Raw genomic sequence first — 25,270 nt, 5'->3', positions numbered from 1 at the left:
TGGGGTTGAGTTTTCATTGTTGAATCTGGGGTTGAATTTCCATTGTGGAATGTGGGGTTCAGTTTTCATTGTGGGATCTGGGGTTGAGTTTTCATTGTGGGATCTGGGGTTGCGTTTTCATTGTGGAATGTGGGGTTCAGTTTTCATTGTGGGATCTGGGGTTGAGATTTCATTGTGGGATCTGGGGTTCAGTTTTCATTGTGGGATCTGGGGTTGAGTTTTCACTGTGGGATCTGGGGTTGAGTTTTCATTGTGGGATCTGGGGTTCAGTTTTCATTGTTGAATCTGGGGTTCAGTTTTCACCGTGGGATCTGGGATTCAGTTTTCATTGTGGGATCTGGGGTTGAGTTTTCATTGTGGGATCTGGGGTTGAGTTTTCATTGTTGAATCTGGGGTTGAATTTCCATTGTGGAATGTGGGGTTCAGTTTTCATTGTGGGATCTGGGGTTGAGTTTTCATTGTGGGATCTGGGGTTGCGTTTTCATTGTGGAATGTGGGGTTCAGTTTTCATTGTGGGATCTGGGGTTGAGATTTCATTGTGGGATCTGGGGTTCAGTTTTCATTGTGGGATCTGGGGTTGAGTTTTCATTGTTGGATCTGGGGTTGAGTTTTCATTGTGGGATCTGGGGTTGAGTTTTCATTGTGGGATCTGGGGTTGAGTTTTCATTGTGGGATCTGGGGTTGAGTTTTCATTGTTAAATCTGGGGTTGAGTTTTCATTGTGGGATCTGGGGTTGCGTTTTCATTGTGGGATGTGGGGTTCAGTTTTCATTGTGGGATCTGGGGTTGAGTTTTCATTGTGGGATCTGGGGTTGAGTTTTCATTGTTGAATCTGGGGTTGAGATTTCATTGTGGGATCTGGGGTTGAGTTTTCACTGTGGGATCTGGGGTTGAGTTTTCACTGTGGGATCTGGGGTTGAGTTTTCATTGTGGGATCTGGGGTTGAGTTTTCATTGTGGGATCTGGGTTTGAGTTTTCATTGTGGGATCTGGGGTTGAGTTTTCTTGTGGGATCTGGGGTTGAGTTTTCATTGTGGGATTTGGGGTTGATTTTTTTATTGTGGGATCTGGGGTTCAGTTTGCATTGTAGGATCTGGGGTTGAGTGTTCGTTGTGGGATCTGGGGTTCAGTTTTCACTGTGGGATCTGGGGTTCAGTTTTCACTGTGGGATCTGGGGTTGAGTTTTCATTGTGGGATCTGGGGTTGAGTTTTTATTGTGGGATCTGGGGTTGAGTTTTCATTGTGGGATTTGGGGTTGAGATTTCATTGTTGAATCTGGGGTTGAATTTCCATTGTGGAATGTGGGGTTCAGTTTTCATTGTGGGATCTGGGGTTGAGTTTTCATTGTGGGATCTGGGGTTGCGTTTTCATTGTGGAATGTGGGGTTCAGTTTTCATTGTGGGATCTGGGGTTGAGATTTCATTGTGGGATCTGGGGTTCAGTTTTCATTGTGGGATCTGGGGTTGAGTTTTCATTGTTGGATCTGGGGTTGAGATTTCATTGTGGGATCTGGGGTTGAGTTTTCATTGTGGGATCTGGGGTTGAGTTTTCATTGTGGGATCTGGGGTTGAGTTTTCATTGTTAAATCTGGGGTTGAGTTTTCATTGTGGGATCTGGGGTTGCGTTTTCATTGTGGGATGTGGGGTTCAGTTTTCATTGTGGGATCTGGGGTTGAGTTTTCATTGTGGGATCTGGGGTTGAGTTTTCATTGTTGAATCTGGGGTTGAGATTTCATTGTGGGATCTGGGGTTGAGTTTTCACTGTGGGATCTGGGGTTGAGTTTTCACTGTGGGATCTGGGTTTGAGTTTTCATTGTGGGATCTGGGGTTGAGTTTTATTGTGGGATTTGGGGTTGATTTTTTTATTGTGGGATCTGGGGTTCAGTTTGCATTGTAGGATCTGGGGTTGAGTGTTCGTTGTGGGATCTGGGGTTCAGTTTTCACTGTGGGATCTGGGGTTCAGTTTTCACTGTGGGATCTGGGGTTGAGTTTTCATTGTGGGATCTGGGGTTGAGTTTTTATTGTGGGATCTGGGGTTGAGTTTTCATTGTGGGATTTGGGGTTGAGATTTCATTGTTGGATCTGGGGTTGAGTTTTCATTGTGGGATCTGGGTTTTTGGGTGTAATAATGGGGGTTGAAATTTTTTAATTCCAGCTAGGCGTGAGCCTGTCTTGCTCTTACTGTGTCCTCACAGATAAGACATTTACTCCTGCTGAGGCACTGCAGCGTCGTCGTCGCCGCCGCTCGGTATACCTCAGCAGAGGGGGGAGGAGTTTCCTGTGAAGGGAGCTTCTCCTTCTTGTCATTGTCTCCCTGCTAGGGAGTAATCCAGCAGGCTGTTGAGGACAAGTCTGTAGCAATCTGGCGTCGTCAAGGCTGTCTTGTGCCAAGTGAGGAGTCTCCTGGCGTACCAGATGGCGTCCTTATAGCAATTTATAAGGAGCCAGGCGGCCTGGATATCCTCGATGGCATGAGTGCCCTGGAACAGCCCATAAAGCACCGCGTGGTGGGTCATGGAGCTCCTTGGCACAGAGTCTTGGAAATGGGGCTCCAGGGCGTCCAACAGGCTCTGAGCAAAGGGGCACCCCCAAAACAGGTGCAGGGGAGTCTCCTCTGACCAGGGGCACCTGGGGCAATAGGGGGTGTTGCTCAGTCTCCGGGCATAGGTGAAGGCCCGCAGGGGCAGCCCCCCTTGGATGGCCATCCACGAGATGTCCTTGTGCCTGTTGAGCAGTCGGGCCCAGGACACGTTGGCCCAGACCGCCTGGGCCGTGTCCTGGGTGACTCCTGGGACAAATTCCAACAAGTCTTTGGCTCGGATGAGCTTGTGCGCGGTCTTTGGTTTCCACAGGTCGGGCTTGAGTCCCTCCAGTTGGTGCTCCCTCACAAAACGGGCGGCCTGGCCGTAGTACCAGGGCGCGTCCCAGTTGTAAGGGATGGAGCTGTCCCACTTGTCCCAGCCCAGCCCCCTCCAGAGGGGCAGGAGGAAAAAACGGGACATGGACTTTCCTGCAGACCTTGCAGAGTTCCTCAGGGTCCTGCGCACGCAGTCGCAAACAAAGAAGATCCAGAGCAAAGTGGAGATGTCGGGGACACCTTTGCCCCCCTTGCTTGGCTCCTTGAACATGACCGCTCGCTTGACCCGGTCCATCTTTGAGCCCCAAACAAAATGAAAAACGGTCCTGGTAACGGCCTTGCAGACGGGGGCCGGGGGCGGCCACGCCTGGGCCGCGTACTGGAGTACGGGCAGCACCTCGTTACGCAGGACGAGCGTCTTCCCCTCCAAGGAGAGCTGTCTGAGGCTCCACAGGGTGACTCTGGTGTTGACTTTGGCCAAGCGTTCTTGCCAGGTCTTCAGGGCTGCGCCTTCCCTCCCGAACCAATGTGTTGGTTTGGGGATTGACCTACATAAAGAGTAGGGGCATTTGTCAGGGCCTTGGATGTCCTAAACCTTTATAACGAACGCACAGACTAATCCCTTTATCACCCCCATCCCCCTTTTTTTTTATCGCCCCTTATTCATGTCCAAAAAGTATAACATTTTAAGCTGGAAAATTTAGGACAAGTTGTTCTCCTGTTCCAGTGTTTGCAGTTGACCTAATGTTAACGACCACTCACCTTGTTCATGGTATAATAAGGGTTAATTGTAAGTTCGGTGGCTCCTCACCCTCGATTGGCTCCCGTCAATGGCCTCTCGTTAAGGTGAATGGGTTACAATAGTTACAAGTAAATAGTGTTTGGGGCTGCGCTCATTAGACGCATCACTTAATGTGAAAGGGATTAATGGGGTTTATTGTTAATCGCTTGGTGCTAATCCCCCAGACACCTATTAAAGGAGCCGGTTCTACCTCTTACTATTGTTACTAAGCAACACCTGTATATCAGGTCCTGCTTAACTAAGCGATTAACGAACATATACAAATGTGACCTGACACCAGACGGACCAGCAATCCTCCCCTCTACAGGAATGGGGCTGACAGTCCCCCATAGGGAAATGGGTAGAACCAGTACAGAGTAGGGGCCCAATCACTTTTACATAAACAGCAGCAGTCTTCGCATTAAACTTTTTAACAGCCTCCTCCCTCTGCTATTCTATATATCTATTCCATTCAGAGAGCACAGAGCACAGCAGTGTGAGGACAAGACCCCAGTGCACTTGGAGAAGCTACAGTCCTAAAATATAAATGCACATTACACAGTCCTGCTGCTGCTCTGCTAACAGCATACACAAAGGAATTATTACACAGCTTTCCAGGGACAATACCTAGCACTGTCTGCAGAGAGCACAGAGCACAGCAGTGTGAGGACACACCCCCTTAATATGGGGATCCAGAAATATAAATCAATATTTCACAGTCCTGCTGCTACTAACAACATGCCTAAAGGAATAATGAAACAGCTCTCCAGGGACAACACCTAATAATAGCTGTAGAGAGCTAAAAGCACAGCAGTGTGAGGACAAGACCCCAGTGCACTTGGAGAAGCTACCGTCCTAAAATATAAATGCACATTACACGGTCCTGCTGCTGCTCTACTAACAAGATACACAAAGAATTTATTAAACTGCTTTCCAGGGACAATTCCTAACACTGTCTGCAGAGAGCACAGAGCACAGCAGTGTGAGGACACACCCCCTTAATACGATCCAGAAATATAAATCAATATTTCACAGTCCTGCTGCTACTAACAACATGTATAAAGGAATAATTAAACAACTCTCCAGGAACTTTAGAGATCTAAAAGCACAGCAGTGTGAGGACCCCCCCCCCCCCCCAGTACACTTGGAGAAGCTACAATACTGGAATTTAAATCCAAATTTCACAGTTCTGCTTCTGCTCTGCATATGTAACAGAAAGGAAATATACACAAAGGAATTATGAAACAGCTTTCCAGGGACAATAACTCTCACTGTCTTCAGAGAGCGCAGAGCACAGCAGTGTGAAGACACACCTCCTTAATATGATCCAGGAATATAAATCAATATTTCACAGTCCTTCTGCTACTAACAATATATACAAAGGTATGATTATACAATTCTCCAGGGACAATACCTAACAGTGGCTGCAGTCTACATGGTCAATACTGCTGACGGGTTCCCTTTTAATCGTAATGAATCTCAATGGATCCGCAATACAGTGAAGTACGAGGCTTGGTGTAAACCATGTGGGGTAGGTCTATATTTCTGAATAAATGTTATTAGTGTTTAAACTTAAATTATGGTTATTAGCGATCATTGATAATTGCACCTATGCAAAAAGAACAAATGTATTATCAGTTTATAATAATAATAATTCTTTATTACGCAGATTACGCAGCGCGGCACAGAACTTGCCAAATTGGTCTATTCGTATTTCTTATAGGACTCCATAAACAGAACAGAACTATGTACGTATAAGATACAATGCAATTCTAGGATTTTACAGGCTCAAACCCACTACTTGGAAACTCCACCCACTACCTGTCGACTCCACCCATTATCTGCCAACTCCGCCCACACTCTCCACACTCCAACTAGTTGTCCTTCCCCGGCCTTCCCCATACGCTGAGGGAGGTCTCCTGTGATGTAACTGTCCATATAAGGATGGGGCACCAAAAGTTCATTGTTGACACCCAACACTAGAGATGAGCGGACCCAATGGTCGGGTCTGGTGTTCGGGTTCTGTCACCTGACCGGGACATATTGCTGGATTGACGGCCAAACAGCCAAATAGACTGTAACTCTAACAACTAGCCATGGCTATAATTGTCCAGGAGGACATCTCTACCCAACACCCAACCCACCACCCAACACCCAACCCACCCACCATTAGCTCCGTGTCTCGCTTCCAGCTATGGATCCATTCACTCTCCAGGGGAGATGCAGATGCTTCTTCAGGAGGAGCAGGGAGCTAACTGCTTCCAGCTATGAATGTTTCTGCACAGCTGAATGATCAATTAACTTGTATCCTGACTATCGACCATCGAAAGTAAATCTTGGCCGCCCCTATTTGGGGACTATGGATGGAATAAAGGGGAGCTGCTTCTTATACCCGGGGTGGAGGAAGTGATACTAGGAGTGACTATCCTTCTGGTGGACTTGACAAGTCCAACAGTCATGTCTGGTAGTGCAGCTTGTCTTCATGATTAGGGTGGGGTGCAGTACCACACACAACCTGCATACGGGGTGGAGCTGTTTTTTAAAAATATCTTGCTTCTTTTAGAAGTCCAGGACAACCCCTTTAAGACACTTCAATCATCATTGTACACATTAGTGTCACATGACAGTTCCCACACAGTCCTGATCAGGGACTTGTCACCATAAGGTCTTCCATCCAATGTCTCCTCATCCTACTTCCCACCGCTACATCACACGGCACTTCTCCTCGGCCGCTTGCTTCATCTCTGTGAAGGTCGCCGTAGCCTTTTCCTTTAACGTATCCACGTCCATGTTCTGAATATTTTGGATGTGACCCAAAAAGGAGCTTTTCTCCTCCTCCTCATCCTGATCCTCCACCACCATTTTCTGGAGGTCCTCGGGCAGCTCTACATCGTCTCCTGCCATCTGTATCTGATTATCGTCCTTTTCACTCTAGAAACATATAAAAAAAGATCGGTGATCTGTGATCGGCAGCAAGTGTTCAGTTTCCCTGCAGCGCCACCACAGGACAATGTATTACAATGGAGCAGATTTACTTACCTGGTCCAGTCGCGATCCAGCGGCGGGTTCTCCAACGCTGATTCGGGTCCGGCCAGGATTCACTAAGGTCCGTGCGCCGATATCCAGGAGGTGTCACTGCTGCGCCGAGGTCCGCCGGAGTTCACCGGAGTTCACCATCTATTTCTTGGTGTAGGTAAGTGCGTGACAAGTGGCACTTTTTTTTTTAAAAAAATACCGTGATTTTTCCGATTCCGTCAGGTTTTCCAACGGCCATGCCCCCCCATTTCCATTGCATGTATGCCGTCGCCGAAGCGTCACAATCTGATCGCGTGTGCCAAATAGCCGGGGCAATTTGGCGCAAATCGGAAAAATTCGGGAAACCCGACTAAAAAAAGCGATTCCGACTCTTAGTAAATGGCCCCCATTGTGTCCACTCAAGTGAATGGAACGTTTGTACAAGGGACACTTTCTGTAATCACTCTCCAGTGGAAATAATAGTCCACGAAGAAGACGTTTCCAAATGGGTTTATCTAACCGGATAACCTTAAGTTGTTCACTCGCTGACCCCCAATGAAGGATCTATCTAATAGGGTAGACCTGGTGGTAGGTAGGAGTCTAAGACCCTCCTTATTTTGTTTACATTTTGAATCTAGCAGAACCGAGTAACAATGTTACAATGTTTCTCTGGAGGATTCTGTGGCACAATCTGAAGGGCTTATTATTTGCAGAGTGAGATACAATGTATAGATAATGAATTTTGGAGATCTATTGCTTATTCATGAGATCTTATTAACTATTTAAAGGGGGATAGAAACAAAATCATCCATTTTTATTTTGGACTTTTTGAATTTTTTTTTTCACCTTTAACGTAAAAATAATATTTTATCTTTATTCTTTGGGTCACTCCGATTACAGTGAAACCTCATTTACAGGGGGTCCCCTACTTAAGGACACCCGACTTACAGACGGCCCCTAGTTACAGACGGACCCCTCTGCCTCCTATGACCTCTGGTGACCTCTCTGGATGTTACTATAGTCCCAGACTGCAATGATCAGCTGTAAGGTGTCTGTAATGAAGCTTTATTGATAATCCTTGGTCCAATTACAGTAAAAAAATTTTAAACTCCAATTGTCACTGGGGCAAAAAAAATTTTTTGTCTGGAACTACAATTATAAAATATAGTTTCAACTTACATACAAATTCAACTTAAGAACAAACCTATGGAACCTATCTTGTACGTAACCCGGGGGCTGCCTGTATATAGTTTTTCTTTTCTTATTTTTGCTCAATTTTAATGGAGAAAATTGCATTTTTTTTACTCTCTATAACTTTTCAGGGGCATAATTTCTGTATTTTTCTATTGACAAATCTGGTTGAGGGCTTATTATTTGCAAAAATAGTTGTTCTTTTCAGTCTTATCACATTAGGGCATGTAACTTTTTTTGATTGCTTTTTAGAACATTTTTTGTGAGGTTATTTGATGAAAAATTGTACATGACAATTTTTCATGTTTTTTGTGCTTTTTTTTTTCCCCGTCGTTCACTGTGGGGTCTCAATATTGATTAAGATTAATTGTAGAGATTAATACGGACACGATTATACAAAATATGTACGATTTTGTGTTTTATATACTTTATTTGGATTATATATATACATTTAATAATTTAATTAGTATTATAGAGTTATTTTTGCTTTTTTTTTTTTACATTATTTTTTTTTCCAGACTTGGGCTTGAACTAGCATTCATCTGATCGCTTGTTCAAGACCTTACACTGCAATACACTGGCGCATGCTAAGTTAGTCACAGCCGGGTCCTGCCAGGAGGAAATGTCGGTCCCCGGGGCTGCAGCAGGAAGGATCAGATCCCCCGATAACCTCACCGACCACGGGGGTTGGATCTGATCCACGGGACATTACACTTACACACTGCGGTCAAGTAAGGGGTTAAACACCTGGGATCTTTTCAATTTTGGGTGTTAGTGCCAGGTCTGGGCTGTGATGTCACAGCCCGACACCTAAAGGACCCGATGTCCCACAATCTTCTTCTGATGCTCCTGCGGCCCTGGACAGAGCATTAGGCGGGAGAAGAGAAGACAGCAGCAGCTGCGTGGGAGCAAAACCGGAGGTAAGTAGCTGATTTTTTTTGGGGGGGGGGGGGGCTGTGTATATACTGGGGGAGGCTATGTATACACCTCTATGGGGAGGCTGTGTATGTACCTCTGGGGGGAGGCTGTGTATATACCTCTGGGGAGGCTATGTATATACTGGGGGAGGCTGTGTATATACCTCTGGGGTAGGCTATGTATATACTGGGGTAGGCTGTGTATATACCTCTGGGGTAGGCTGTGTATATACCTCTGGGGTAGGCTATGTATATACAGGGGTAGGCTGTGTATATACCTCTGGGGTAGGCTATGTATATACCGCTGAGGTAGGCTGTGTATATACCTCTGGGGTAGGCTATGTATATACTTCTGGGGTAGGCTGTGTATATACAGGGGTAGGCTGTATATATACCTCTGGGGTAGGCTATGTATATACCTCTGGGGTAAGCTGTGTATATACCTCTGGGGTAGGCTATGTATATACCTCTGGGGTAGGCTGTGTATATACTGGGGTAAGCTGTGTATATACCTATGGGGTAGGCTATGTATATACCTCTGGGGTAGGCTGTGTATATACTGGGGTAGGCTGTGTATATACTGGGGTAGGCTGTGTATATACCTCTGGGGTAGGCTATTTATATATATATCTGCGGGGAGGCTGTGTAAGTACCTCTAGGGGGCAGGCTGTGTAAATACCTCTGGGGATAGGCTGTGTATATACCTCTGGGGTAGGCTGTGTATATACCTCTGGGGGGCTTGCTATGTATATACCTCTGGGGAGGCTATGTATATACTGAGGTAGGCTGTGTATATACCTCTGGGGTAGGCTATGTATATACCTATGGGGTAGGCTCTGCATATATACTGGGGTAGGCTGTGTATATACCTCTGGGGTAGGCTATGTATATACCTCTGGGGTAGGCTGTGTATATACCTATGGGGTAGACTGTGTATATACCTATGGGGTAGACTATGTATATACCTATGGGGTAGGCTCTGTATATATACTGGGGTAGGCTATGTATATACCTCTGGGGTAGGCTATGTATATACCTCTGGGGTAGGCTGTGTATATGCCTCTGGGGGGCTTGCTATGTATATACCTCTGGGGAGGCTATGTATATACTGAGGTAGGCTGTGTATATACCTCTGGGGTAGGCTATGTATATGCCTTTGGGGTAGGCTCTGTATATATACTGGGGTAGGCTGTGTATATACCTCTGGGGTAGGCTATGTATATACCTATGGGGTAGGCTCTGTATATATACTGGGGTAGGCTGTGTATATACCTCTGGGGTAGGCTGTGTATATACCTATGGGGTAGACTGTGTATATACCTATGGGGTAGGCTATGTATATACCTATGGGGTAGGCTCTGTATATATACTGGGGTAGGCTATGTATATACCTCTGGGGTAGGCTGTGTATATACCTCTGGGGTAGGCTATGTATATACCTCTGGGGTAGGCTGTGTATATACCTCTGGGGTAGGCTATGTATATACTTCTGGGGTAGGCTGTGTATATACAGGGGTAAGCTGTGTATATACCTCTGGGGTAGGCTATGTATATACCTCTGGGGTAGGCTATGTATATACCTATGGGGTAAGCTGTGTATATACCTCTGGGGTAGGCTGAGTATATACTGGGGTAGGCTGTGTATATACCTGTGGGGTAGGCTATGTATATAACTGTGGGGGAGTGGCTGTGTATATACTTCTGGGGGACAGGCTGTTTATTTATCTGTGGGAGAGAGGCTGTGTATATACCTCTGGGGGGCAGGTTGTGAGTATACTCTGCAGGGGGAAGCTATGTATATACCTCCGGGGGGCAAGTTGTGTATATACCTCTGGGGGGGAAACCTATGTATATACCTCGGGGGGGGGGTGTATATACCTCTGGGGGGCAGGCTGTGTGTACTAGGTACTACTGGGGGTGGAGTGGCTCTGTATACTGTCTATGGGGGATCTGTATGTAGGCAATTTTAAATAAACTGGGTGGTCTTATGTGGAGTACTGTATAACATTGAATTTGGATTTGTGAATTTGGGGACTGTTATAAATAAAATGTGTGTGAATATAATTTAGCTGGGCGTGATAAATATAATTCTGGGTGCTGTACGTAAAATAATGTATTTGGGGGATGTTTTATGTAGGGAGTAGTGGATAATTTATATTTAAAAACATTCTCCATTATACTGTGACTGTGGTATTTTTAGGGGCGCAGTGTGGAGCTGTACTACATAGAAATGAACACATTTGACTGTGAATTCCATGGCCTGGAGAACTTGTAAAGAAGTTCTCTACCTGATGGAGCAGATGATCACCTGTAAGGTACCAGATGTCACTAGGTCTGTGTCACTGACTGATACTAGTGTGTGAGGCGGCATCATCAGGTGCACAGGGTAATATTTGCTCCCTCAGATTTATGAAAATATTTATCTCAAACCAGGCAATGCAGTATCTTGTTAAATCCAAACCTAGCGACCCCCATACCTGTGGTAATCGGTATTTCTCCCTTAAATGGACTCGCACTGTGGCTCGCTCCGCTTTTCTCTGAATAAACTTGGCGTCTCTTTCCATCCTGCGAGACAAAAGACGGAGAAAATTGTTAAAGTTGTGCCGAAAATGATGAAAAAATTTAAAGGTGTTTTCCTTTTTCAGTAAGAAGCGTTAGTTCTGTTCTTCTAATCTTTGTGACTGTTGTATCTGCTGTGCAGCACTGCGGTCCTATACAATACACACACTACAATACACACATTACATTACACACACTACAATACACACATTACATTACACACATGACATTACACACATGACATTACACACATGACATTACACACATTACATTACACACACTACAATACACAATACACACATTACATTACACACACTACAATACACAATACACACATTACATTACACACACTACAATACACAATACACACATTACATTACACACACTACAATACACAATACACACATTACATTACACACATGACATTACACACACTACAATACACAATACACACATTACATTACACACATGACATTACACACATGACATTACACACATGACATTACACACACTACAATACACACATTACATTACACACATGACATTACACACATGACATTACACACATTACATTACACACACTACAATACACAATACACACATTACATTACACACATTACACACATTACAATATACATTACACACATTACATTACACATTACATTACACATTACATTACACACATTACAATATACATTACACACACTACATTACACACATGACATTACACACATGACATTACACACATCACATTACACACATTACATTACACACATTACATTACACACATGATATTACACACATTACATTACACAATACACACACTACATGACACACACATTACATTACACACACTACATGACACACACATTACATTACACACACTACATTACACACACTACATTACACACACTACATTACACACATGACATTACACACATGACATTACACACATTACATTACACACATAACATTACACACAATACACATTGCACAATACACACATTACAATATACATTACACACACTAAATTACACACATGACATTACACACATGACATTACACACATGACATTACACACATTACATTACACACATTACATTACACACATTACATTACACACACTACATTACACACATTACATTACACACATTACATAACACACACTACAATATACATTACACACATAACATTACACACATTACATTGCACAATACACACATTACAATATACATTACACACATTACATAACACACACTACAATATACATTACACACATTACATTACACACATTACATAACACACACTACAATATACATGACACACACTACATTACACACACTACATTACACACATTACATAACACACACTACAATATACATTACACACATAACACTACACACTGTCCGGACCTCTGCTGCAGCAGTAGACATCCTTATATTTGGAGATGACGTCTAAAGCAATGATCAGGTCAGTGCCATAGAATCTACTCATAGGCAAAGTCACTAAGGAGAGAGATCTGCTTCATGTATGCATGGTGGGAGGAGGACGTCACTAAGAGCTTCATGCAAAGTGCTGTACATTGTTCAGTGGATACTTTTCCATCCCTTATTATCTGTATACTAACATCACTGTGTGTATTATCCCTGTACTGTGACATCACTGTGTGTATTATCTCTGTACTGTGACATCACTGTGTGTATTATCCCTGTACTGTGACATCACTGTGTGTATTATTCCTGTACTGTGACATCACTGTGTGTATTATCCTGGTACTGTGACATCACTGTGTGTATTATCCCTGTACTGTGACATCACTGTGTGTATTATCCCTCTACTGTGACATCACTGTATGTATTATCCCTGTACTGTGACATCACTGTGTGTATTATTCCTGTACTGTGACATCACTGTGTGTATTATCTCTGTACTGTGACATCACTGTGTGTATTATCCTTGTACTGTGACATCACTGTGTGTATTATCTCTGTACTGTGACATCACTGTGTGTATTATCCCTGTACTGTGACATCACTGTGTGTATTATCTCTGTACTGTGACATCACTGTGTGTATTATCCCTGTACTGTGACATCACTGTGTGTATTATCGCTGTACTGTGACATCACTGTGTGTATTATCCCTGTGTGTATTATCCCTGTACTGTGACATCACTGTGTGTATTATCCCTGTACTGTGACATCACTGTGTGTATTATCTTAATACTGTGACATCAATGTGTGTATTATCTCTGTACTGTGACATGACTGTGTATATAATCCATGTTCTGTGACATCACTGTGTGTATTATCTCTGTACTGTGACATCATTGTGTGTATTATCCCTGTACTGTGACATCACTGTGTGTCATATCCCTGTACTGTGACATCACTGTGGGTATTATCTCTGTACTGTGACATCACTTTGTGTATTATCCCTGTACTGTGACATCACTGTGTGTATTATCTCTGTACTGTGACATCACTGTGTGTATTATCCCTGTACTGTGACATCACTGTGTGTATTATCTCTGTACTGTGACATCACTGTGTGTATTATCCCTGTACTGTGACATCACTGTGTGTATTATCTCTGTACTGTGACATCACTGTGTGTATTATCCCTGTACTGTGACATCACTGTGTGTATTATCTCTGTACTGTGACATCACTGTGTGTATTATCCCTGTACTGTGACATCACTGTGTGTATTATCTCTGTACTGTGACATCACTGTGTGTATTATCCCTGTACTGTGACATCACTGTGTGTATTATCTCTGTACTGTGACATCACTGTGTGTATTATCCCTGTACTGTGACATTACTGTGTGTATTATCTCTGTACTGTGACATCACTGTATGTATTATATCTGTACTGTGACATCACTGTGTGTATTATCTCTGTACTGTGACATCACTGTGTGTATTATCACTGTACTGTGACATCACTGTGTGTATTATCTCTGTGCTGTGACATCACTGTGTGTATTATCCCTGTACTATACATCACTGTGTGTATTATCCCTGTACTGTGACATCACTGTGTGTATTATCCCTGTACTGTGACATCACTGTGTGTATTATCCCTGTACTATGACATCACTGTGTGTATTGTCTCTGTACTGTGACATCACTGTGTGTATTGTCTCTGTACTGTGACATGACTGTGTGTATTATCCCTGTCCTGTGACATCACTGTGTGTATGATCTCTGTACTGTGACATCACTGTGTGTATTATCTCTGTACTGTGACATCACTGTGTGTATTATCCCTGTACTGTGACATCACTGTGTGTATTATCCCTCTACTGTGACATCACTGTATGTATTATCCCTGTACTGTGACATCACTGTGTGTATTATTCCTGTACTGTGACATCACTGTGTGTATTATCTCTGTACTGTGACATCACTGTGTGTATTATCCTTGTACTGTGACATCACTGTGTGTATTATCTCTGTACTGTGACATCACTGTGTGTATTATCCCTGTACTGTGACATCACTGTGTGAATTATCTCTGTACTGTGACATCACTGTGTGTATTATCCCTGTACTGTGACATCACTGTGTGTATTATCGCTGTACTGTGACATCACTGTGTGTATTATCCCTGTGTGTATTATTCCTGTACTGTGACATCACTGTGTTTATTATCCCTGTACTGTGACATCACTGTGTGTATAATCCATGTTCTGTGACATCACTGTGTGTATTATCCCTGTACTGTGACATCACTGTGTGTATTATCTCTGTACTGTGACATCACTGTGTGTATTATCCCTGTACTGTGACATCACTGTGTGTATTATCTCTGTACTGTGACATCACTGTGTGTATTATCCCTGTACTGTGACATCACTGTGTGTATTATCGCTGTACTGTGACATCACTGTGTGTATTATCCCTGTGTGTATTATCCCTGTACTGTGACATCACTGTGTGTATTATCCCTGTACTGTGACATCACTGTGTGTATTATCTTAATAATGTGACATCAATGTGTGTATTATCTCTGTACTGTGACATCACTGTATGTATTATATCTGTACTGTGACATCACTGTGTGTATTATCTCTGTACTGTGACATCACTGTGTGTATTATCACTGTACTGTGACATCACTGTGTGTATTATCTATGTGCTGTGACATCACTGTGTGTATTATCCCTGTACTATACATCACTGTGTGTATTATCCCTGTACTGTGACATCACGGTGTGTATTATCCCTGTACTGTGACATCACTGTGTGTATTATCCCTGTACTATGACATCACTGTGTGTATTGTCTCTGTACTGTGACATCACTGTGTGTATTGTCTCTGTACTGTGACATGACTGTGTGTATTATCCCTGTACTGTGACATCACTGTGTGTATTATCTCTGTACTGTGACATCACTGTGTGTATTATCCCTGTACTGTGACATCACTGTGTGTATTATCCATGTACTGTGACATTACTGTGTGTATTATATCTGTACTGTGACATCACTGTGTGTATTATCCCTGTACTGTGACATCACTGTGTGTATTATCCCTATACCATACATCACTGTGTGTATTATCACTGTACTGTGACATGACAGTGTGTATTATCTCTGTACTGTGACATCACTGTATGTATTATATCTGTACTGTGACATCACTGTGTGTATTATCTCTGTACTGGGACATCACTGTGTGTATTATCACTGTACTGTGACATCACTGTGTATATTATCTCTGTGCTGTGACATCACTGTGTGTATTATCCCTGTACTATACATCACTGTGTGTATTATCCCTGTACTGTGACATCACTGTGTGTATTATCCCTGTACTATGACATCAATGTGTGTATTGTCTCTGTACTGTGACATGACATTGTGTATTATCCCTGTACTGTGACATCACTGTGTGTATTATCTCTGTACTGTGACATCACTGTGTGTATTATCCCTGTACTGTGACATCACTGTGTGTATTATCCATGTACTGTGACATTACTTTGTGTATTATATCTGTACTGTGACATCACTGTGTGTATTATCCCTGTACTGTGACATCACTGTGTGTATTATCCCTATACCATACATCACTGTGTGTATTATCCATGTACTGTGACATTACTTTGTGTATTATATCTGTACTGTGACATCACTGTGTGTATTATCTCTGTACTGTGACATCACTGTGTGTATTATCCCTGTACTGTGACATCACTGTGTGTATTATCTCTGTACTGTGACATCACTGTGTGTATTATCCCTGTACTGTGACATCACTGTGTGTATTATCGCTGTACTGTGACATCACTGTGTGTATTATCCCTGTGTGTATTATCCCTGTACTGTGACATCACTGTGTGTATTATCCCTGTACTGTGACATCACTGTGTGTATTATCTTAATACTGTGACATCAATGTGTGTATTATCTCTGTACTGTGACATGACTGTGTATATAATCCATGTTCTGTGACATCACTGTGTGTATTATCTCTGTACTGTGACATCATTGTGTGTATTATCCCTGTACTGTGACATCACTGTGTGTCATATCCCTGTACTGTGACATCACTGTGGGTATTATCTCTGTACTGTGACATCACTTTGTGTATTATCCCTGTACTGTGACATCACTGTGTGTATTATCTCTGTACTGTGACATCACTGTGTGTATTATCCCTGTACTGTGACATCACTGTGTGTATTATCTCTGTACTGTGACATCACTGTGTGTATTATCCCTGTACTGTGACATCACTGTGTGTATTATCTCTGTACTGTGACATCACTGTGTGTATTATCCCTGTACTGTGACATCACTGTGTGTATTATCTCTGTACTGTGACATCACTGTGTGTATTATCCCTGTACTGTGACATCACTGTGTGTATTATCTCTGTACTGTGACATCACTGTGTGTATTATCCCTGTACTGTGACATCACTGTGTGTATTATCTCTGTACTGTGACATCACTGTGTGTATTATCCCTGTACTGTGACATTACTGTGTGTATTATCTCTGTACTGTGACATCACTGTATGTATTATATCTGTACTGTGACATCACTGTGTGTATTATCTCTGTACTGTGACATCACTGTGTGTATTATCACTGTACTGTGACATCACTGTGTGTATTATCTCTGTGCTGTGACATCACTGTGTGTATTATCCCTGTACTATACATCACTGTGTGTATTATCCCTGTACTGTGACATCACTGTGTGTATTATCCCTGTACTGTGACATCACTGTGTGTATTATCCCTGTACTATGACATCACTGTGTGTATTGTCTCTGTACTGTGACATGACTGTGTGTATTGTCTCTGTACTGTGACATGACTGTGTGTATTATCCCTGTACTGTGACATCACTGTGTGTATTATCTCTGTACTGTGACATCACTGTGTGTATTATCCCTGTACTGTGACATCACTGTGTGTATTATCCATGTACTGTGACATTACTGTGTGTATTATATCTGTACTGTGACATCACTGTGTGTATTATCCCTGTACTGTGACATCACTGTGTGTATTATCCCTATACCATACATCACTGTGTGTATTATCACTGTACTGTGACATGACAGTGTGTATTATCTCTGTACTGTGACATCACTGTATGTATTATATCTGTACTGTGACATCACTGTGTGTATTATCTCTGTACTGGGACATCACTGTGTGTATTATCACTGTACTGTGACATCACTGTGTATATTATCTCTGTGCTGTGACATCACTGTGTGTATTATCCCTGTACTATACATCACTGTGTGTATTATCCCTGTACTGTGACATCACTGTGTGTATTATCCCTGTACTATGACATCAATGTGTGTATTGTCTCTGTACTGTGACATGACATTGTGTATTATCCCTGTACTGTGACATCACTGTGTGTATTATCTCTGTACTGTGACATCACTGTGTGTATTATCCCTGTACTGTGACATCACTGTGTGTATTATCCATGTACTGTGACATTACTTTGTGTATTATATCTGTACTGTGACATCACTGTGTGTATTATCCCTGTCCTGTGACATCACTGTGTGTATTATCCCTATACCATACATCACTGTGTGTATTATCCCTGTACTGTGATATCACTGTGTGTATTATCCCTGTACTGTGATATCACTGTGTGTATTATCCCTGTACTGTGATATCACTGTGTGTATTATCCCTGTACTGTGATATCACTGTGTGTATTATCCCTGTACTGGGACATCACTGTGTGTATTATCTCTGTACTGTGACATCTCTGTCATTATCTCTGAACTGTGACATCACTGTGTGTATTATCTCTGTACTGTGACATCACTGTGTGTATTATTCCTGTACTGTGACATCACTGTGTGTATTATATCTGTACTGTGACATCACTGTGTATATTATCTCTGTACTGTGACATCACTGTGTGTACTATCCCTGTACTGTGACATCACTGTGTGTATTATCCCTGTACTATGACATCACTGTGCATTTTATCTCTGTACTGTGACATGACTGTGTGTATTATTCCTGTACTGTGATATCACTGTGTGTATTATCCCTGTACTGTGATATCACTGTGTGTATTATCCCTGTACTGTGATATCACTGTGTGTATTATCCCTGTACTGTGACATCTCTGTCATTATCTCTGAACTGTGACATCACTGTGTGTATTATCTCTGTACTGTGACATCACTGTGTGTATTATTCCTGTACTGTGACATTACTGTGTGTATTATATCTGTACTGTGACATCACTGTGTATATTATCTCTGTACTGTGACATCACTGTGTGTACTATCCCTGTACTGTGACATCACTGTGTGTATTATCCCTGTACTATGACATCACTGTGCATTTTATCTCTGTACTGTGACATGACTGTGTGTATTATTCCTGTACTGTGACATCACTGTGTGTATTATCCCTGTACTGTGATATCACTGTGTGTATTATCCCTGTACTGTGACATCACTGTGTGTATTATCCCTGTACTGTGACATCACTGTGTGTATTATCTCTGTACTGTGACATCACTGTGAGTATTATCCCTGTACTGTGACATCGCTGTGTGTATTATCCCTGTACTGTGACATCGCTGTGTGTATTATCCCTGTACTGTGACATCACTGTGTGTATTATCCCTGTACTATGACATCACTGAGTGTATTATCCCTGTACTGTGGCATCACAATGTGTATTATCCCTGTACTGTGACATCACTGTGTGTATTATCCCTATACTGTGACATCACTGTGTGTATTATCCCTGTACTGTGACATCACTGTGTTTATTATCTCTGTACTATACATCACTGTGTGTATTATCCCTGTACTGTGACATCACTGTGTGTATTATCTCTGTACTGTGACATCACTGTGTGTATTATCCCTGTACTGTGACATCACTGTGTGTATTATCCCTGTACTGTGACATCACTGTGTGTATTATCTCTGTACTGTGACATCACTGTGTGTGTATTATCCCTGTACTGTGACATCACTGTGTGTATTATCTCTGTACTGTGACATCACTGTGTGTATTATCTCTGTACTGTGACATCACTGTGTGTATTATCCCTGTACTGTGACATTACTGTGTGTATTATCTCTGTACTGTGACATCACTGTATGTATTATATCTGTACTGTGACATCACTGTGTGTATTATCTCTGTACTGGGACATCACTGTGTGTATTATCACTGTACTGTGACATCACTGTGTATATTATCTCTGTGCTGTGACATCACTGTGTGTATTATCCCTGTACTATACATCACTGTGTGTATTATCCCTGTACTGTGACATGACTGTGTGTATTATCCCTGTACTGTGACATCACTGTGTGTATAATCTCGGTACTGTGACATCACTGTGTGTATTATCCCTGTACTGTGACATCACTGTGTGTATTATCCATGTACTGTGACATTACTGTGTGTATTATATCTGTACTGTGACATGACTGTGTGTATTATCCCTGTACTGTGATATCACTGTGTGTATTATCCCTGTACTGTGACATCACTGTGTGTATTATCCCTGTACTGTGACATCACTGTGTGTATTATCCCTGTACGGTGACATCACTGTGTGTATTATCCCTGTACTGTGACATCACTGTGTATTATCCCTGTACTGTGACATCTCTGTGTGTATTATCTCTGTACTGTGACATCACTGTGTGTATTATCCCTGTACTGTGACATCCCTGTGTGTATTATCCTGTACTGTGACATCACTGTGTATTATCTCTGTACTGTGATATCACTGTGTATTATCCCTGTACTGTGACATCACTGTGCGTATTATCCCTGTACTGTGACATCACTGTGTGTATTATCTCTGTACGGTGACATCGCTGTGTGTATTATCCCTGTACTGTGACATCACTGTGCGTATTATCCCTGTACTGTCACATCACTGTGTGTATTATCCTGTACTGTGACATCACTGTGTGTATTATCCCTGTACTGTGACATCACTGTGTGTGTATTATCCCTGTACTGTCACATCACTGTGTGTATTATCCCTGTCCTGTGACATCACTGTGTGTATTATCCCTGTACTGTGACATCACTGTGTGTATTATCCCTGTACTGTGACATCACATCCCTGTACTGTGACATCACTGTGTGTATTATCCCTGTACTGTGACATCACTGTGTGTATTATCCCTGTACTGTGACATCACTGTGTGTATTATCTCTGTACTGTGACATCACTGTGTGTATTATCCCTGTACTGTGACATCACTGTGTGTATTATCTCTGTACTGTGACATCACTGTGTGTATTATCTCTGTACTGTGACATCACTGTGTGTATTATCCCTGTACTGTGACATCACTGTGTGTATTATCCCTGTACTGTGACATCACTGTGTGTATTATCCCTGTACTGTGACATCACTGTGTGTGTTATCCCTGTACTGTGACATCGCTGTGTGTATTATCTCTGTACTGTGACATCACTGTGTGTATTATCCCTGTACTGTGACATCACTGTGTGTGTTATCCCTGTACTGTGACATCGCTGTGTGTATTATCTCTGTACTGTGACATCACTGTGTGTATTATCTCTGTACTGTGACATCACTGTGTGTATTATCCCTGTACTGTGATATCACTGTGTGTATTATCTCTGTACTGTGACATCACTGTGTGTATTATCTCTGTACTGTGACATCACTGTGTGTATTATCCCTGTACTGTGACATCACTGTGTGTATTATTCCTGTACTGTGACATCACTGTGTGTATTATCCCTGTACTGTGACATCACTGTGTGTATTATCTCTGTACTGTGACATCACTGTGTGTATTATTCCTGTACTGTGACATCACTGTGTGTATTATCCCTGTACTGTGACATCACTGTGTGTATTATCTCTGTACTGTGACATCACTGTGTGTATTATCTCTGTACTGTGACATCACTGTGTGTATTATTCCTGTACTGTGACATCACTGTGTGTATTACCCCTGTACTGTGACATCACTGTGTGTATTATCTCTGTACTGTGACATCACTGTGTGTATTATTCCTGTACTGTGACATCACTGTGTGTATTATCCCTGTACTGTGACATCACTGTGTGTATTATCTCTGTACTGTGACATCACTGTGTGTATTATCTCTGTACTGTGACATCACTGTGTGTATTATTCCTGTACTGTGACATCACTGTGTGTATTATCCCCTGTACTGTGACATCACTGTGTGTATTATCCCTGTACTGTGACATCACTGTGTGTATTATCTCTGTACTGTGACATCACTGTGTGTATTATCCCTGTACTGTGACATCACTGTGTGTATTATCTCTGTACTGTGACATCACTGTGTGTATTATTCCTGTACTGTGACATCACTGTGTGTATTATCCCTGTACTGTGACATCACTGTTTGTATTATCCCTGTACTGTGACATCACTGTTTGTATCATCCCTAAGATTCACATTCAGCACTCGGTCACTGTGTAAATCTCAGTTTATATTGACTTGGGTTTTATAGATGGGGAAGTTCTCTTTACATAATGGCAGGATCTGGGCAGTGATGTCTCCTGCCTCTAAGCAGAATAGTTCTGGCCCAGATCCCCTGCGCCCTGGGGTGCACCCGGCCGTGTGTAACTTTCTTCTCAAGTTTTTATTTGCACAAACACAAAGTACAGGAGAAGCCAAGATCCAGCGGAGAGCGGAGAGCGGCTGCACATATATATATATATAGTACAGTACTAAAGTCATATATACAGATCAGCTACACCTCTGCTATAGCAGTCACCCAGTATGACACCACACATGGGGTGCAGCCGCTGTGCCATGGAGGAGCAGGAGACCTGCAGGGGGGGGGGGGGACCATATTACAGATGTTATATTCAGCTCCTATTTACACTGATCCGGTGATTATCATGGATGGTCGTTAGGGGGTTCTGAGTAATTAATGAGTCATAGGAAGAAGTAATCACAAGGAGAAGGATTAGGAACAATAGGAAACTGACCTAACGGGCAAAGCACCTAAGTAGCAATAATCATATTAATCACATGATCCAATTTATTGAGCCAAACAAAGTCTGAGAACCGAGATCCCTTAATGATGTTTAGATTTAGGTGCTGGGTCCATGACAATTACCGCACAACAGGAACATACGGTAACATATGACCCAACTGTGATCGACCCAATCGGCTTGACGGTTCATATCGACATTGGATTAGGTCTGAGTATGTTGAACCTAATATTCCATGGATGAATCTAAGTGTTCAGGGTCAGGGAAGCAGCTACTAGAGGAGGAGAAGGATATAGGACCCCCAAAGGTGAAGGAGCCCAACCCCCCCCCCCATATGTATCTCATTTGGGTCATATCATAGGTGACAACTCAAGTATCTCCCCAGGGTTCAAACATCTCGATAGCTTCCTCAGAAGGGTCATGGGTGACCTGGATGACCAAACCTTTCCCCGATCACACCAATAACGCACCCCTTATATTGTAAGAAAGTTTAATCGGACCCCCCTTGGGTGTAATCACTGAAGAACCTCTACACAAGACGATAACGATCAGATATCAAAAACTACAATGGTTCATTTCCAGAATCTTACAATAATCCTCAACGTTAATGATCGTTAGTTGTCTCTCACCTTGTGCCAAAGATCTATGAGAAGACATCAGATGTAGCAGAGCTGACATTGTTACAATAGGTCAACCAACTAGACACTCAGCCCTGCTCCATCAGCACAGCCCATGGCTCATACTCACTTCTCCTCCACCAGTTGCCTCTGATATTCCTCATACTCCTCCCGGGTCATCCCCTGAGCGGCGGCCGGGTCAGAGGCATCTCCAGCGTCTTTCTTCTCCTCGCTCGATTCTCCAAATCCAAAACTCTTCATGGGGTTGCCCACCATGCTCTTGATCAGGAACGCCATGTCGCTGCCTATGCCACCGCACGCACCCCAGACAGGAGAGGATGAGATGTGTGCAGCAGGACCAGCTGGTCAAGGGCACACTGTTACCGAGAACTATATGCCAAAAATGGTTTGTCAGCCATAATCTGGATTAGCGGGTGAACTGCTCCGGACGGAGGCAGATGGTTCAGATTACTTCAAAAATCATTAGACGCAGCTGCCTACTTTCCATATTAATACCTTAAGCTAATTTCTATTTAAAGTTTATGATATAGAAGGAGGAGAAGGAGGATTTAGAAGATTTTAAAAAATAAAATGAAAAAAAAAATTTCAGTCTATGAGTTCTGTAAATTTTTAGCTGAATATTACAAACATCTTCCAATCTCTAGACTCGCTTCATGGGGAACCTTCTGGAAATGAGGAACTCACGGACAAGTGATGCTACGATCCTGTAACGATCCTGAGACCCGGCTCACCAGGGGTGGTCCGATGGCTGGATGAGACCCGTGTGGCTACCTGGTTGCCCTTGGAGTCTGTGCCCAGTGAATATTATGATGAGACTTGGATTTACAGCTCTATGAGTGGAGCCCAGAAAGTTCATGAACTATCTGCTTTCACCCTAGATGGTGGTTGTTGGCAATCACGACAGGTCGTCGGCACCTGGGCATCGGCATTGAAAGGGCTAACACCCACGATCAGCAGCGGTTGCGGGTGTTACCGGCAGGGAGGAGCACAGAATCCAAACCCAATCTATTGTCTGATGTCCAAGTTCAGGGGTCCAAACCCACCAAGTTTGGTACAGACATTGCGTTTCAGTTCATCCCTAGTCGTCTATGCCGCTGTTAATCCCTAAATAGGGAATACAAAGTGAGATAGCGCCCTACGTACAATATTATACCATCACCGCACCTTTGGTGGGGGTTTACCTTTGTAATTCTTGTTAGATCATCTTACAATTATCCCTTGACACGTTTGGTTGGGTTCAGTGTTTAGAGTGCCGGTGATTTGTGACCGGAACGGCACCAGGGGATTGTAAAAAAAAAAAAATGGTCCACACATTAGCTCGTTTGGTTAAGGTTAGTTTATTAGGACGACGCGTTTCGGAACTACCTCCTTCATCAGATCTAAAACTCTAATGGAAGGTTCTAGTGGATATTTATGGTACATCACATAAATATAATAAGCGATTGCGGAATAATCTCATACATAAAAATAAATGAAGGAAAAGAATGAAAGAGATATAAATCGAACGCCACATTGTCCCCATTTTTTAACTAATATTTCTTTTTATTTCATTCTTGTGCTTCATTTATTTTCATGTATGAGATTAATCTGCAATCTTTTATTATTTTTATCTGATGTACTATAAATGTTTTTTAAGTATACTAGAAACTTACATTAGAATTTGAGATCTGATGAAGCCCACCTTCCGAAACGCGTCGTCCTAATAAATTAACGTTAACCAAATGAGCTATTGTGTGAACCCAACCTACATTTCCTACAATCCCCTGGTCACAATTTATGGCACTCTTAGCTGTGAATCCCTGACTCACTATAGT

General features: G+C 42.6%; 1 protein-coding gene across 1 annotated transcript; it reads right to left on the bottom strand.

Moving 5' to 3' along the window:
* Positions 1-5,287: 5,287 nt before the first annotated feature.
* On the bottom strand, positions 5,288-23,820 carry CPLX4 (complexin 4). Its single transcript, XM_072110438.1, has 3 exons — positions 23,566-23,820; positions 11,236-11,323; positions 5,288-6,566 (listed from the first exon to the last, which is right to left on the bottom strand). Exons 1-3 carry the CDS (start codon positions 23,730-23,732, stop codon positions 6,339-6,341), a joined length of 483 nt encoding a protein of 160 aa, XP_071966539.1. The 5' UTR covers positions 23,733-23,820; the 3' UTR covers positions 5,288-6,338.
* Between the last annotated feature and the right edge of the window lie 1,450 nt (positions 23,821-25,270).

The sequence above is a fragment of the Engystomops pustulosus genome, chromosome 1 (genome assembly GCF_040894005.1).
Source record: "Engystomops pustulosus chromosome 1, aEngPut4.maternal, whole genome shotgun sequence".
NCBI classification, from domain to species: Eukaryota; Metazoa; Chordata; class Amphibia; order Anura; family Leptodactylidae; genus Engystomops; species Engystomops pustulosus.
The sequence above is the reverse complement of the archived record's forward strand: the minus strand, read 5'-3'. Positions and strand labels throughout refer to the sequence as shown.

Bases quoted from the DNA above. Each gene is read 5' to 3' on its own strand.
- CPLX4 (XM_072110438.1), bottom strand. From the start codon at position 23,732: ATGGCGTTCCTGATCAAGAGCATGGTGGGCAACCCCATGAAGAGTTTT. The intron at 11,324-23,565 runs GTGAGTATGAGC...TTTGTCTCGCAG, and splicing joins AGGCAACTGGTGGAGGAGAA to GATGGAAAGAGACGCCAAGT. The intron at 6,567-11,235 runs GTATGGGGGTCG...ATATGTTTCTAG, and splicing joins AGAAATACCGATTACCACAG to AGTGAAAAGGACGATAATCA.